Genomic DNA, 17,106 nt, shown 5'->3' with positions numbered 1-17,106 from the left:
CATGAAAAAACCAGTTCAATGACCTACAATTCGTAGGAGATTCACAAAAAGCATATGTTTTACATATGAAAATTTAATGACAAAAGTAGAACTTTGTGTCGTGAAAGGTGACGTGCAATTTGAGCATTTATAATATTATTATTATTAAACATTTTTTCATCGGATTAGCAAAAATGTCGAAAAAATCGTGACGAAGGTTACAATAAACACCTTATAGCCATACAACATTTCATTCACTAGCCAACTAAGTTTGTAGCAAACAAAATTTGCTGTCTTTTCTTTCACGTAATATGAATTCATTTCAGGGAATGCGTACCTCAGTGTACATTTCATTTTAAGTGTACATCGTGTACTTACGCTCGTTTTAATCGTACATATTTACATTTGTATCATACAAGTTCTTGACATGACGTCATATAACCTGAAAGAACCTGAAGAAGTGAAAGATTATCTAAAAAACCTTCATATTGAATATAAATTTGGTTGTTATAAAGAGAAAAATCCTGAAGGTAAAGACACTGGCATCGCTAACAATTCTAACCTCTTAATTCGAACATTTTGCATTTTTGTACTGGCATTACTAACAATTCTAACCTTTTAATTTGAACATTTTACATTTTTTCAGTCTGTCATCTACTCGGTGACTACACAGAAAGTATTAAAAATGATTATAAAGAGGCCATCAATATATATAAAAAGAATTGTGATGAAATGAATTATAACAAAAGTTGTACAAAGTATGGAGATTATAGGGCGATTGGTAAGTTTCGGATGCTTCGTCTATTGCCCCGCAACATAGAACACTCAGCACATTGCGAAATTCAAAATCTAATATGTCGTTAATAATTTTTGTAATCTTCAATTGATGTTAATATAAATATAATTTATATGTAACATATAATTCATATACAATAGGTAGAGGTTACAAGAAAGACGTTTTGGAGGGATACAAATATATGAAGAAAGGTTGTGATCTGAATGATGAAAAGGGTTGCCATCATGCAGGTGTTTTTGCAATAAGTAATGAGAAATTGGAAGCAGACAGAGCTGTCCAGGTTGCAAATGGAATGGCAATGCTTAAAAAAGCTTGCGATAGTAATGTAGAGAAAGCTTGTTTCCATTTAGCAGGTGTCTTTTTGAGTGGTATTGAGGGACATGTTGAAAAAAATATAAGGGAAGCGTACAAGCTATGTTTAAAGTCTTGTGAAATTGGAAATCCTTATGCTTGTGCCAATGTTTCTGTAATGCATAGAAACGGTGATGGTGTACAAAAAAATGTAGAACTAGCAGATGCTTTTGAACAACGAGCTAAAGCGCTACTAAACGAATTAAAGAAATACAGGAAACAATTGAAATTTCATGATGGCATTAATTGATAATTACATTTGAAATTATTGTGTATAGTAAATAAATGTTACAATTAGCTGGAGATTTTTTAAATTTATCGTCTCTTCATTTAGTAAACAAAATGAAATATCAATTTTGATGCCTACATTTATTTATGTACTAGATACGAAGGAGTGCAAATATATAATTAATTTGGTCAATGTTAAAATGTTGTTGTGTTCCTTCTTTTTCAGTCTTTTAAACATGAAAATATCAAAGCATTTTTTCAAGCAATTAAGAATATAATTGCAATCAAGGCAAAGTATCTTCTTTGTTACCTAATATGAAATAAATATAACCAAATGCAAATATATTGTTATTTGTTCGTTAAATTTTGCATTTTTTCTTTCTATTATTAATCAGTGATATTACGTGATACATTTTTAATGTTAAATAATGTTTCAAATATAACCTATATGAATGTTTTAACCATAATCTACATAATCTTCAGTTATGTTTTTAATTAAAAAATTAGTTAATTAGTTTACTGCAAAGGGTTTTATATTTAAATAAGTGTATAAAGTTACGCTACTCTTATTATGGGCCTAATAACATTTAACATTGACTGAGTTACATACTTATTTGTATACGCATTCCCTACCGGAAAAAAAAAATTACTCGTACGCGTCTGTATCATATTATACTACGTAATTGCACATCATAAGTTTACATGTATCTACAGAGTCATTATCGATTAATTATGTGATTTCTTTGAATAATATTAAATAGTATTAACTGTATAAATATTGAAAGTAAATGATTAATTTCACGGTAGATGCAATTAGATAACAAGCAATCATGTATCACCGGTTGCCTGATACTAAACGATCCGTAACACAATGCATTCACTCTCAACGAGAAAGTCGTAGAAATCTTTTGCACTCTACGCATGCATTGTCAAGTTATTTAAAACAGTCCCCCAGAGACATAGAACAACCTACACATATGTACGTATGTTCACATTGTGACTAGAGAAGAAATGTATTAATTACGTTTTACTCTCTGCAAGTCTGTTTATGTGTACTCATACCTTTCTCAATCTTACATTTTCTCTTCAATCTTTTATTTGAAGCGTGAATCGAGTTTAAATTAAGTTACAATTCCTTTGTAACGATACAAAGATATAAGTGGAATGTTTTACTCGTTTACTCAAGTAGTCACGATTTGATCAAATTTATCAAATCCTATCATATATCATCGTAAAATATTCCATTTGATCAAATCCAAATTTGTTTAAATCGTAACGACTCAAGTGGTCTAGAGTACATTTAATTTGATAAAATTTATCAAATCCTATGTTATGTCATCGTAAAATATTCCACTATGTCAATAACTTTCTAGACTGCTTAAGTAAAATAATTCTGAGACCAATAAGCCAGCCTTGAAGGATTTAAGATGACAAGTACTTTATCACAAGTTTATTTTGCAGCTAATAATTAATAGATACATATTTAATTAACAGCTGTTTAAAAAAAAAAAGAATCCGTGTTACTACACCTAGAGATACATAATTTTGAATTTTAATTATTTCATTTAATAAGTTATGTAATAAAATTTTTATATTAAACATACATCCACACTATTACACATAATTAAGAACAATTTTGCTTTGGACCAGAATGACCGGTTTTTAAAGCTGTCTTAAGTAGTAATTTAAATTTCTTAATTTCCTACAGTATCTCTTAAACGAGGTCTGTTGGTTTTTTACAAAACAGGTTCCATCGGACTTCCTCGTTAACGAAATACGGTGTCATTCTCATACTGCAGAAGCCAAAACACAGGTCTTCGTGCCTCGCTCAGAAGAAGAATGGTACAAGATACATTCTTCGGTTAGAGACGTTTGAAATACCACCGAGCGTATTATTGATTATCTCATTTTACTCTCTTCTCTTCTCTCTCTCTCTGTGAGTCCCCTTCTATATTTTCGAAGTTCCCCTTCTTGGTAGCCGATGATGCTATAGACAAAGCTGGTTTAAAGCGGTACCCGCTTTATCAGCAGACCAGAGTGACCATGCGGTGCTACCTGTTCACGTCGAGCTGCTCACTTGCGGCCGTAGCCTTTGTTGCCTTCCTCAGCCACAATGTTCTGGTGAGTCAAGAACATTATTATTAATACGGTTCAATAAAGTTTGATCTTGCGAGAAATTTATTTTTAACGCATATCTGTTTCGAAGAACGAAATATCTAATCTTCTTTTTATAAATTCGTTACAAGTAATGAGATATCTTATTTAAAATTTCAATTTAATTAATTATTAACAATTTTGTGAAATAAAATCATTTTTACGTCTTCTTTGTTTAATTTTAACAAATATTTCAATATTACATTAAACACGGAAAAGTGGTTCGTATTCTAATACTTTTTGAATGAAAATCACTCGAAGTAAATGTATCAATTATCTCTCTCTCCTTTTTTCTTTAAATTTTTATTTTAATATTTGCCCACTTAAATTATATTAGTGTAATAAAATGTAATGTTGAAAAATCTGTAAACTTGAATATTTTTTAGTGACTCTGTTAGCGAATGGAAAATTCGGTACCGCTTATTTTCTTACATTTTTTGTAACAATGTACTACACTTTCATATTTTTTATGTTATTTAATTTAGAGGTTTTATACATTCTTATTTTGATGCACTACACGACGCAGGTAGACGTTTAAATGAAAGGGAATCCGGTTTTCCAAGCATTTTTTACCTTAATACTCTGCAATATTTTAAACCTGTTTACACCAGAGATGCATTTCACTCGTATGGTTCTTTGTTCTAATAATAATGAAAGAGTATTTATTAAAACAATATAAAATGTGCAAAGATACGTTAAATCTTATAGACATTTTATAGATTATAATTACTTCATTTACGAGCAATTGTTGAATACTGTACAATGTTGTATAGGATGGTTTTTAAATCCACGCTTGTACCGTAGAGAGAAAATTAAAAATTGCTCATTGTTCAAGATTTGTTTCCCAAAGTATAATGAATTTAAAAATGTCATGGTGCATCATGTATCATTGCATTCTATACGTTTTTTTTTTTGCCGTTTGATCACTTTAAATGTAAGTAACGAGCGGTATTCGGTAATATGTTTAATACTCGTTAATAATATAAAAGAAATTGTAACATTAGTAAATATTGGGGCTACCTTAATTACATGATTCGGTTGTCCCCGCCATTTTATAGATATGTCGTTCCTTCGCGCAAACCTGTTAACACGTTCTTTGTCTCTCAGGTAAAGAAACAAGTTGGTATAGTTTTTAAGTAGTGGGGGGAATGGCCTTGAGAAATTAAGTGATTTTGACCCGGCCGTATGTTACAGTATGTCATAACGCGCTTTCGTTAACTTTCTAAAGCAATGTCTCTGTATTCTGTGTTTATGTGTAATTTCAATGGTAAAGAGAGAGTTGTCAGGTCGTAGTTGGAGTGTTATTAAGTTTTATTTTTTTTTTTTTTTGTTTTTTTATCATTTTCAACATGTTAAATAATTAGAGAAGTTTATTTTAAAGTCATTTCGAATTACGAAAATTTATATAATCCATTGGCATTGACTGAATCATTCCAAGCCTCAGCTTTGTAGTTAGAGGTTGATACATCGAAATGGGCACACGATTATCAGATATTCCCTCGGTAATTGTGCAGGTGACCGGCGATGAACTATCGAAGAATGTGGTTGAGGTAGATGTCTACTATGAATCATTATGCCCCGACAGCAAACGATGGTTCAAGGACCAGCTGCGCCCGTCGTATGATAGTTTAAAGGACTACGTTCACATGAATTATATTCCATACGGGAAAGCCTCGGTAAGCATTCTTTGATATGTTTTGCGTTAAATTTACAATCTGTACGAAAATTTACAATTAATTATTATTTATTTAAATTAACTAAAAATGTTTCCTTATTACTTAAATACATCAACACTTACGAAGAATAGAATATCTGTCCTTATATTTGATTTATTTACGAATGATGTACAACAATATTTCGTAACACAGTATACTCTGCATATAGTATATCAGAGTAACTGTACTCATAATACCTCTTTATTGAACTAAAGTTGTATATAATATAAATTGACCAATTAAATAGAACATAATACGTAGAACGACAAAATTGTATTCGAATAAAGTATTACAACCGATGTTTATTCATTTGATGGTTAAATTTTTGTTCATTGTGATATATTTCATTCTATAATTTAAATTCTAATTTTTATCCAACGAATAACGGATACAAATTGTGTATGTTTTATTCGTGGTTCAAAACTTTCATCCAGATAAAAATTTTTTCACTCATCTTCGTTAACCGTACGGTTACGGTGCATAGGCAACGTAGAGCTCTATGTTGTTATTAACCGAACCTAGATATACAAATTACAGTTCCACGTGTCAAAGCGTAAATTTCATATTTTAACATACACTTATTTTCTTATCGTCTGTACCGACATAAATTAACAATCGTAGCAAAGATTCAGTCTTATTAACCGAACCTAGATATCCGAAATACAGTTCCACGCGTCAAAGCGTAAATTTCATATTTTAACGTACACTTATTTTCTTATCTTTTGTACCGACATAAATTAACAATCGTAGCAAAGATTCAATCTTATTAACCAAACCTAGATATCCGAATTACAGTTCCACGCGTCAAAGCGTAAATTTCATATTTTAACGTACACTTATTTTCTTATCTTCTGTACCGATATAAATTAATAATCGTAGCAAAGATTCAATCCTGAGAACAATCGATGGGAGTTCACCTGTCAACATGGGCCCGACGAATGCGAAGGAAATATAGTCCAAGCCTGCGCGATCCACGCGATTCAAAACGAAGAACCGGCTGACAAAGTTCAACAACTCACCACTACGGTTCTTATTTGCGCAATGACCTCGAGCTTCCCGCCATCGGCTGTTCCGAAGGTAGATACTTATATTTTTCTTTTCTCGAAGATCGAACACTGGTCCGTTAATTACTATACGCATCGTACTATTGTTCTTCGAACAAACACATGTATTACTTACGCAATGAAGAGACAATCGTGTGCGAATCATCTTGCAAATAGATAATTGCTTGTCTCTTGATCGAACAGCCACGTACGCGAATTCAGGCACTTTATGATTTTCTTACGAGAAGAGTAAAATATTTAAGAAACTGTTAGAGCTCTTTCTTAGCTGTTAATGCGCTATTGTTAATTTCATTACGATGTCAGTGAAAATTGTTTCCTCTTCGATATAAAATGTTACGAGTTCCTACAAAATGAAACGTTTGAGAATATTATTACATTTTCGTACGAGGATCTTCAATATTTGGAATTCAAAGTTCTACAGGAGTTCCTCGTTCCTTAATAATATTTAAACATTTGTATTTAAAATTTATATTCGATTGACACGGCATCGGTAGCTCAACATTGACTCTTTTAAAAATTTTCAGAACAGAAGAGATTTCAGACAATAAATGAAAAGACACATTTTTCCATAACAAATTTTACCAGTTACATCGTTATGGTACAATTTTCAATTTCCTAGCGATTATAAATATTTGATGAAAAATTTGTTAATTATTAACAGAAATTATTTCGTTTCGTAAATGAATTTCGTAATATGTGATTAAGATTTCAATGTTTAAAAAGTAAATTAAACGCTTTCCTTCGGAATAATATTAATCCCATTTTTAGTGCGCCGAAAAAGCGGGAGTGAGTCTGCAGACGCGAAACAACATCGAGGATTGTATCGGAGGCCCTCTGGGCAAAGAGTTACTCGCCGCCAATGGCAAGAAGACGACTGCTCTGTCACCGCCCCTCTCTTTCGTACCAACGATAGTGTTGAATGGAGTGAGTATTAGTATTACGCGCAGGTCGATTTCATAACGATTTTACGACGTTTAATTCTCTTTTTTCCCCATTCTTTGCATCACCAGGTGTACAACAAAGAGAGCCAAAGGAAGGCGTTCGACAACTTTTCCAAAGAAGTTTGCGAACATCTGGAAGGGTCGAAGCCGTCGCAGTGCAGCAGTGCTTAAGAATAAACGATTGCCTAAGCTTCGCCACTGAAAACGCTTTCTAGTGGTTCACTGCTTTTTATACAAACCCTACTACAATCCGTCAGCGTTATTACCTATTAAAGTTGTTATCCTAGTAGGCTACTGATACTCTCTATAGGACAAGTTGTCACGACGGATTTTAAACTTTGTACAAGAGTCTACCCTACTGCTAAAATTTCTATGGCATTTCACTCTAGTTAGCGATTCGCTACCGAGGCAAATCATTATTATGGTACACTTTGAAATCCTTTTTGTATTAAAAATGACTATATTCTTTTGAGAATAAATCTTTTTACAGAGAAAATTCTTGGCTATTTAAGAAAATTCGAAAGAAGGAAATTCTTCGCAGGAGACTCTGGGACACTTCCAGTGGTCGTGTTTTTCCACGATTTTTTCAGCGAATAAATAATTATCGCGTCTCTTGCGAGCGCTCCAACGACGCGTTAGAGTAACCCTGATTCCACCGAACAAAGTAATTTACCCCGACATTATAATGTCCTGTAAAAAGTTAAATTGCCAATACGTCGATCAGCGTCGATCTGAACCCTATTCCGTTGAGTCTCCTCTAACAATGGTGATCACCGCTAAAAGAGGAGGAGGATAACTGGGGCTCGAAATTAAAATCACTGTATTTTTTTTTCCTTATAATATATACAAGTGCCTATGTACAAAAATAGATATAATTTCATCGAGTGTAACAACGGTATGCAAAGTTGAGTATAAAAAAGGGAAAACGAGTCTTTGGAAGTATGGCACAACGTCTGCTCCGAATCACTCCGTTTTAACCGTCGATGAACACCGCGTCGTCCAAGTTGCTCAGCTCGAGGAACTGTTGCTCGATGTCCGAGCCGAGTTCCTGGAAATCGGGCACGTCTTCCTCGCAGTATCCTGTAACAAGAAACGTGGTCCTACGTGTGTACCGATCCCTCACGTGCCCGTTAACGATTAACAGTATTTTTATTCCGGTGAAAATCGCGGCCGCGAGGGCTGGAATTTAAAGGGGCACACGCGTGTGTCGCACGTGGCAAGCGCGTCGTCTGTTTTGGCGCGTGCGTACGTGCGTGTGCCCCGGCAAAAAAAGTCAGGAATATTATTTTAAGACTCTGTGTGGGGTAAAGGCATAAAGCGGCGAACCTCCTCTGAGATTAAGCATGGAGGACCCGAGCTAGCGCACTGTCATCGGCGTCGTTACCACGCGGCCATTCACCAAGAGACAGAAAAAGGCAGCACGCGCGACCGCGATACAATAACGTATTCGTACCAAGAACAACTTTGGCCGACTTTTTGTAAACGCTGTCTTGCCACGGTTTCGGTGCACTGACTTCACCTCTGCGACCAGCGATGGGATTGAGACGGTTCGAACACGCTCAAACGATCGAGATTAAAAGTTCTTTCGATATCGAAACGTTCGAGTCGTGTACGTTTCAACGGCACCAAGAACTTCTGAAGCTTCGTTGAGCAACATTGAGAAGGTAGCACGTTGAACGGTTATATTTTTGGAAGTTAACGTATACCAAGTGGGTCGCCACGGCTTGGTAGACTTGTATACAAATATTGTCGTTTATACTCGAAGGAATTGAATCGAAAGGAATGAAGAATTCAAACGCGGTTAAGCAGTTAGGAGTTTAAATCTATTTATGGACACTTGAAAGAATAAAATTAAGAGTTCACGCAAACCTGACAATTATTGTTGCAAGCGTGTCAATTCATCTCGAAACCATTTTTGGTCCGATTAAACGATTAAAGAATGTTAGTACGTTAAAAGAGTATATACTGAGAACACAATTAATGCTCTCTGACGGTGAGAGTTTCAGAATTTTAAACAGTCTTCTATTAAATGTAACAATGAATTAACTGAAATGGGTGCAGCCTAGTTACTACTCGTCCGATTGATTGGAGTCGATTAATTGTCCGTCGGTCTTATTTAGGAGTACTAGAATCCCAAACGATTGTTCTTGAATATTTTAAACACGTGTAATATTAATACGTAATACTCCGCGCGAGGGACAACGGCGTAAATGTATAAATTATCAATTTTACTGTCAACAGTTTGCGTTACATATGTGTTCGATCGTTTCCTTACCTGTACCGTCTACGTGCGAGCTGCTGACGTCCTCGATGAGAAAACGCTTCACAGACTCAATGGGGACATACTCTTGATTGCTCTCAAGGTTCATGGAAATCCTATCGACCTGACACAGATTCGTTTGGAACAGATCCGTGTCCTCGTCCGCGTAAGACTCGGAAGACTTATACGACTGATAATTCGATTCAGCTGCGAAGGCGGCCACCGTTTGCGACTGTTGTCTGGAAGTCGTAGAAATCAGATCGTGTCGCGATGTGTTGGTCGTGTTAGCCGGATTTTTGGATTCCGAGGTCGAGGAGAGGCTGGGCAACGGTGTCGATGGCTCCGAGTGATTCTTCACGTGTTTCCTCAGACTCGAAGGATCCGTGTACCGTTTCCCACAGCCGGTCACCTGACACGCGTACGGTTTCTGAAAATGCAGACGAAGCTTCTGATGCACACGTTCACCGCTCTCCGTCCGATTAAACCAGAGAAGCGATGTCGTTTGAAAAACGATAGGGTCGTTCGTAGATTCATCGTAAGTTTGATTCGTCGGAACATTACTCGAAATAATTACACCACGTGTATCATATGATGAATATTTTCTACCCTTTTCGTACTACAAACACTAAACGTTCAGTGAAGATTCAAGGTATTAATTGTGCACTCTTTCATTCCTATTCGTTCTTCACAGTCTGGTACACGGTTCATTGTTCGGACACTAGATTTAAACGTTATTTTGAACAACCTAGTATGTAATCGAATTATATTTAAGAAGTCACTGTTACGTGTTCCTTTTATGAATATTCTTTGATGAAAACTAATTTCACAAGAATTACATTTCACAATTTCATGTATTTACCTTGTTATTTTTAATCGATGGAAACGAACTTTAGTACGTTACGAAAGTTTCAACGACACCTGTTAACGCTTACGTGTGAATAACATTATGTAATATTATTTGAGAAGCTGTTGCGCTTCCAACTGTACATTTGACGTAAAATCAGCCATTAATAATAAGTAGATACTGTTTAGTGTAAATTAAACAAAAGTGTAGCCACTGTGCAGTGCTTATTGTTTTGTATAATAACTATTTCTATTAAATTCTACTACATTTAATAGTAATAAATTTAACTAGTCATTGCTAAGTTATTGTAATTATTTAATGCCATGGATTAGTAATGTAATTGATTTAATAATCATTTAACCATAATTACTGCTACTACCTATTGCAATACGATATAAGACCGAATTAATCAATTTTAAGTTAGAATAAGATGTTCTGATACTTCTATAGATGTTGACAAATATGTATATTAAACTATAATTTGAAGCTGAGCAGCTAGATAAAAAATACGATGTTCTGATAACATTTCACCCGTTGTATACTCTCTCGTGTAACGAACCTCAATGTTTGCAATATTATTCTTTTTCAGTCACTTTGAGATAGAAGAATAATCTATAACATATTCTGCAAACATGAAATGTATTTTAGACTTTTTTTATCAAGTTACGATTAATTACCTACGTCCCCAATGTACATAAATAACGTTAGATATTAGTTTAAAAATAATTCATAATAGTGTACGTTACAATACTTGATCGTGAATTGTCAGAATTTGTAATATTTGTTTTGTCAGTCACGCGCGGACGCATCGGACGTGAATAATGACAATAATGTGATAAATTTTCGTTAAACGTCGCAATTCACGCAATTTTCAGAAAAATGACGCACGTTACGAACGTGAAGAATAATTATTTAGTTAAGTGATTTCGATTTCACCGAAGTAATCTTGCGATATGAAAGTATGAAAACAAAAAACAAAAAAAATGTAAACGTACCGTATCGTAGTGAGTTCTTTGATGTTTTGCACGATCGCTGCTGTTACTGAATGCTTTAGAGCAACCGCGATGCTGACAAGCGTATGGTCTCTCTCCTGTGTGAGATCTCTGATGGATCTTCAGATTTTCTAGCCGCGAGAACGCCTTTTTGCATCCAGTGAACTATACACATTCAAAAATAATTATTCGTGCGATTCTGATTGAATGAATCCAATCGGAACGATTGCAGTCACGGTAAATTAACTCGAAGATGATTTAAATCGAACTTGACCTTAGAATGCAATTATCTGGGTCAATTTTAATTGAAATTAATTTATTTGAGGGAGTCGTTCTTAAGATGCAATTATACAAATTGTGACTGAACTCATTTAATAGATAAATGTAATCGAGAAACGATAGTACGCTACCGGTCACGTAAAGGGTGTTTACATTATTGATACTCGGAATTTTCGCGTCAAATTAATAGTTTAAGGAAACAATGAACCAGAAAAAGAATGTATTACTTTTAATAAGAAATACGGTTCAAGTCTATTTTCAAATATTGCAATAAATTTGAAACGATAAAAGAGACGTTAAATGTTTTAGGAGATGCAGGTGAGTTAGTTTATATCGACGACATAATAATGGTCAAGGACGTACATGATCGATTTAAAAATCTGTAGCTTTCTATGAACGCTGTACTACTCATTTTTTTCGCTTTTCGTTCGTTTCATTTATATTTGTATTATTATAGAGCATTTTTAATAAAAGAATAAAAGACAGTAGTAAGGGTCTAACACATATTTGAAGTAGGATTGAATAATATCGGGTTGTTCGGAAAGTCATTTCATTTTCCAAAATGGAGAGTATATAATTTAATGAAATGTTTATACACTCTAAAAAAATCGTGTTTAATTTTCACCAAGAAAAACGAAATGACTTTTCGACCAACCTAATAACAAAAGCTTATATCGTTTTATTGCTCTATTCCATTTTCAATAAATCCTCGACAATTACGGAAAAATTTCTGCAAGTATCGAGATCCGTGCAATTATCAAGGTAAGCAACACAATGAACTCCATTTTCATAGTATATCGTCAATGATTTATCATCACTGCTACCTGTTCTTTCTATATCCAGCTTCATTCTTTGCAAAGTGACCACCCCTTCCATTTGTCAAGACAAAGCATGAGTTTTGTCATGTGATCATCAGAGTTACTTTTACCGAGATTGTAGTGTACGTTTTAAACAATTTACCTTTAATTCTTGACCTTCAACATTACTGTGTCATATGTTGCTAAATTCTCCATGATAGCCACCTTCATATAATAATATAAACAAATATCTAGCTTTTCAATAAAAAAGAATTAATAGATCGTTCAATAAGTTTTGTCGTTCGATAAAACTTATTGAACAATCTAATAGTCAGCTTTACAATTCAAAATTTATTGCGAATTTCGAAAAGTAAATTATCCCATCGCATTCCTTATAAAAAGATAATGAACTTTTTTGCATTAAATTTTTCCTTTTACCGTATTTACCTAAAGTTAATTATTAGAAATTGCAAATCTCCGATTATATACTTCTTCGTTATAAAATAAACGAGTGCCTTATAGAGAATCGCGTACTTGAATATTACAATTCTGAAAGATTTTTAAGTATACAAATATACTTACAAGGTGTACTTCCGCTTTCGTTACACATAGAAAATTATCTAACTTCGTTTTCCTCAGAAATATAACCACATAATTGCAAATTGCAAGTGCAGTCTTTTCCTAATGGAATTGTATACTTTTTTCAAGTTAACAAATTGTACACGTGATTTTGCGTATAAAAGCATTAGAAGAACGTATTAAGAAAATTAACACTTCGGGAAGTAATTATTTCCAATCATAAAATATTCTAGAATTTTATCTTTCTTGGAATAATTGTAGTTGGAATATTTATGCATATTTAACTAAGAACGCGAGTGCCATTCGACTGACTCTAACGCCAGTAACCATTAAACAGATCGTATCGCTGAACCAACTAAACAGAAATAATTGCAGAAAAATATATTGCAAAATAGCAGGAAAAATATGACAAAAATATGATTAGTTGTAACCGCAAATACCACTCGAATGTACAGAAAATCTCAACGATTTTCCTAGCAACAAACATTTTACCTTCTTTTCTAAACAATGTACATTATTATCTCTGCGATATATCTTCGCTTTGCAAGAGCTTCCAGTTTAATTGTACTGATTATATTTATTGAGTCAATCCTGGCCCGATCCACTGGGAAAACCCTTAACCCTTAACCCTTTGCACTCGAAGATTCTTTCGCGACGAGGAACCACATAATTGCTCGACGAAATTTCTCGAAACGAAAGTACTCGTAATTTTTAACCTAACTTTTTTACTTTAATATTTCGCGCGTATTTTTACATTTTACAACACACTTAACATTCGAACAAGAAACTCGCAATTTTCCATTATATTATATTGTTCGAAAGGTCATTTCCTTTTTTTTTTGGTGAAAATGAAACACGATTCTTTTAGACTGTATAAACATTTTATTGAATTATATATTCTCCATTTTGAAAACAAAATGACTTTCCGAACAACCTAATAAAAATCCAATGCTGTACAACTCGAATTGTTATCCCAAATTCCATAAAAATCGAGAGTCGCCTTTCGAACGTAAAGGATTAAGAATTTTAATAAAAAATTGCCCCGGATTGGAACAATGAATTTGTTAAAAATTTTATCTGAAAATTTGACCACGTACCGGGCACTTATTAGGCTTCTCCCCACTATGAACCCTCATGTGTATCAGCAATTTGTATCTGGCATTGAATGGTCGAGCCCGCGGACATCCTTGCCAGAGACAGGCGAACTCGTCCTGTCCGCTTCCGGTGCCAGTGAAGCCGTCGCCATCTTTGTCCTTGTCCTTGTCTCTGTCCCTCTGAACCCGTCTCCCGTGGCCGTGCGCGTTCGACGAGGACGATTCGACGTGACGTCTCTCGATGTGACGCACCAGGCCCTCCTGTTCGGCAAAGGCGCAGCCACAATCTATCCATCGGCAATGATACGTGGACGTCAAGTTGTCGTCGGTCGTCGAACAGTCTGTAGAAACGAACGTGTGTCATCGGACGTTCAAGATGCGTGTAAACAATGCGACGTTTGTTAGAAAATGTCCGCGAGTGCCACTCGAGAACAGTGTACTCGAGAGGTTTGTATTTCTTAATTTGTCTCTGTTTATTTCTCCGGTTTTTTAAAATAACATCGTTCCTTTCAGAGCGTTTCTGAACGCCTCGGAACATGGTGGTGGCTGCAAGCGGATTGGTGAACGAAACGGGGTACCAATTTCAACGTGTTTCGGGACGATGGCCCGTTTCGGACCCCTTTGACTTCTGGGTCGAGGTTAGAGATACTTTTAACTTGCTCTCGAGGTGACATCGGAGAATGTTGGGAATAACGATTGAACAAGTTTTTTGCTTCGAAGTGTAAAATGAAATTGGTAAATATTTATCCGCGAGCCGCTGATGAAACTTCGATCGAACTGAAATTGTTACACATTGTTCAAAATAAGTGTAACATCTATCTAATATTCAAATCTACTGTACAAGTTCTTACTGTTCGATAAAAGTTCGATCAAACGCACAGTGTTTCGTCCCTTGTTTATTCGAGTAGTGTAACGTTAAATTAGGATCAGTTGTAATGTTTGTTTCGCGTAGAACCACGCTGAATGTATTTAAATATTCAATTCTAAAGAGAAACAATTCACGTTACTCTGCTCAAAATAAGTGAAACGTCATTCACTTAGAGCGCAAATATGTAAGACGGATGTTCGGTAAAATTGATGTCGCAGATACGTTATTTTTATCGTTTCTTATCGATTCGAGCAGTGAACTGACATCGAATCACACTAAACGAATTCAAACTTTTGTTCCATACTATTCTATACAAAAAGATCGTCATTGCTTTCTGAACCGAATACAGTCTCAAATGAAATAGTATCCACGATTAGAAATCGAATATTTCAGGCTTTCACGAGCAAAGTTCTTGCAGCGGACACTATTCGGGGCTTCCAGCACTGCATCTTTGTCAGAAGTCTCCTTCGTGTTCTAGGTTCTGTACTAGAAAGAAACGTTCGAACTCACCGTAAGATTTGCTCCGTTTCTCCGTTTCGGAAACAGTTTTGGACACGGACACACGTCGATCGGCCAGCAACAATCCTTCGTTCCTGGGTAGAACAATCTGGTTCCCGAAACCTTCGCCCAGTCCAGTGTCACTGATGAACGTCATCGCTGAAATCGAAGACTGTTGCCCGGACACCAGATGTCCCACCGCGTAGCAAGATCCATTAAGATTGGAAAACGGGTCCTGGAATTCTTCTAGGTAGGTCGACGAAGGCGAAGAGGGCGAGTCCACGTTGTTCAACAACGACGTCGGGTCGCCTCTGATCAAGCTGAGGTCGAACTCGTCCGTGGCGGTTTGCATGGGCCCGGTGAAGCCTTGGCCGTCTGCTTGAGAGTGCAAGATCAGTGGCAAGGACACCGTCATATCGTCTTGGTATTCTTGGTAGCTTTGGTACTCTGGATAAACAGTATTGCAGAAACTGCGGGAAAAGGAGAACGCCGAACCCACGGAGGGCAATCTTCCATTGGAGCAATCGGAAGTGTCGCTGTGAACAACGGTGGTCCACGTTGGTGTGGTTGCCTCACTGCCCGTGCTTCCCGGTGACCTGTCTGTGGCCGAGTACTGCTGACAGGGATATTGGAACGCGGCTGTCAGTTGCTCCCAATCGGTGTACTCTCGTGGATTGGAATTATTGGGCAATATAGGGGAGGAGATACCAGTGTCCGCGTGAGAGGTCGCCCAACAGGCTTGCTGATTGTTGGTATTCATTGTCGCGATCGGCGCTAAGTGCAAGGAATTGAAATTCTCTTGTTTGATGCTTCTCGTAACGGCGCGTTGAACGTCCTCCTCGTTCCTGTCCGCGTGGAAGTCTTCGAGGTGCATCTTGACGGAGAGTGACCGTAGTCTGAAAATTCGTGACAGACGTTAGTGGGCAGTGTATTTCGTGTATTCGTAAAATTACGTTTCGACGTTACGAGACTCGATATCGCAGAATTTTTCTAAACGATCCACGGTGTCCATGGAACAACCGTCCATAGAAAATCCTAACGTCAAACGTGTACGAAACACCGGTGGAACAATCGCACCGCAGAATGTTTAAAAAGCCAGCAAAACACACTGCAGATTAAACCGCGTCACAGTTCTCACTTACAATATCAGCGTTACCGATCCAACGGCCCGAACTATACACAGGCAGAACCTTTCGGCGAAATTTTTGGAAGTGTGTCCGATAAAGCTTATCGGTGTCTTCTGGCAGGGTCCAGGCCCGCGTGGCACGCGCGGAAGCGATCTTAATCACGACGAGACCGAGGAAGTAGTAGGGTGGCCGACTGAGCACGTAGACGCGCCGCGATGTAACTGACCCCGAGATAAGAGGATAGCCCCGGTCCGCTACACCCGTTCTCGTGTCTCTACGAAGACTATCAGCCAGAACAAGACATCGCCGCGTTTTTCCAGCAGACAACGCGACAACGGGCGAGAAGATCTCCCCTCCACCCTTGGTGTCCTCTCTCGCGCGAGGAGCAAGGGAAGAAGCACGGCGAGAAGGGTACGCGCCGCCCACTCGCGTGGCCGCTTCGCTTCCCCTCGAGAGAGAGATGCTGCGCTCTCTCCGCGGCACTTGTGCATCGATGCGCTCGCCTCTGCACCGCGACCTTCTCCTTTAGTCTTGTGACTT

At 36.6% G+C, this 17,106-nt stretch overlaps 2 protein-coding genes across 2 annotated transcripts; one reads left to right on the top strand and one right to left on the bottom strand.

Moving 5' to 3' along the window:
* Positions 1–28: 28 nt before the first annotated feature.
* Positions 29–7,871, top strand: LOC143144907 (uncharacterized). The gene is made up of 10 exons (XM_076307788.1): positions 29–107; positions 306–509; positions 626–760; positions 916–1,373; positions 3,045–3,215; positions 3,296–3,475; positions 5,023–5,184; positions 6,103–6,300; positions 7,056–7,211; positions 7,298–7,871. Exons 1-10 carry the CDS (start codon positions 77–79, stop codon positions 7,397–7,399), a joined length of 1,797 nt encoding a protein of 598 aa, XP_076163903.1. The 5' UTR covers positions 29–76; the 3' UTR covers positions 7,400–7,871.
* Positions 7,872–8,056: 185 nt separating this feature from the next.
* On the bottom strand, positions 8,057–16,820 carry LOC143144485 (uncharacterized). The gene is made up of 6 exons (XM_076306933.1): positions 16,582–16,820; positions 15,452–16,335; positions 14,077–14,414; positions 11,328–11,489; positions 9,504–9,915; positions 8,057–8,308 (listed from the first exon to the last, which is right to left on the bottom strand). The coding sequence occupies exons 2-6, from the start codon at positions 16,311–16,313 to the stop codon at positions 8,202–8,204; spliced, it is 1,881 nt and encodes a 626-aa protein (XP_076163048.1). The 5' UTR covers positions 16,314–16,335; positions 16,582–16,820; the 3' UTR covers positions 8,057–8,201.
* Between the last annotated feature and the right edge of the window lie 286 nt (positions 16,821–17,106).

This window comes from Ptiloglossa arizonensis, chromosome 3 (assembly GCF_051014685.1).
Source record: "Ptiloglossa arizonensis isolate GNS036 chromosome 3, iyPtiAriz1_principal, whole genome shotgun sequence".
In the NCBI taxonomy this organism is placed as follows: domain Eukaryota; kingdom Metazoa; phylum Arthropoda; class Insecta; order Hymenoptera; family Colletidae; genus Ptiloglossa; species Ptiloglossa arizonensis.
This window is presented reverse-complemented; position numbering and strand designations above follow the sequence as displayed.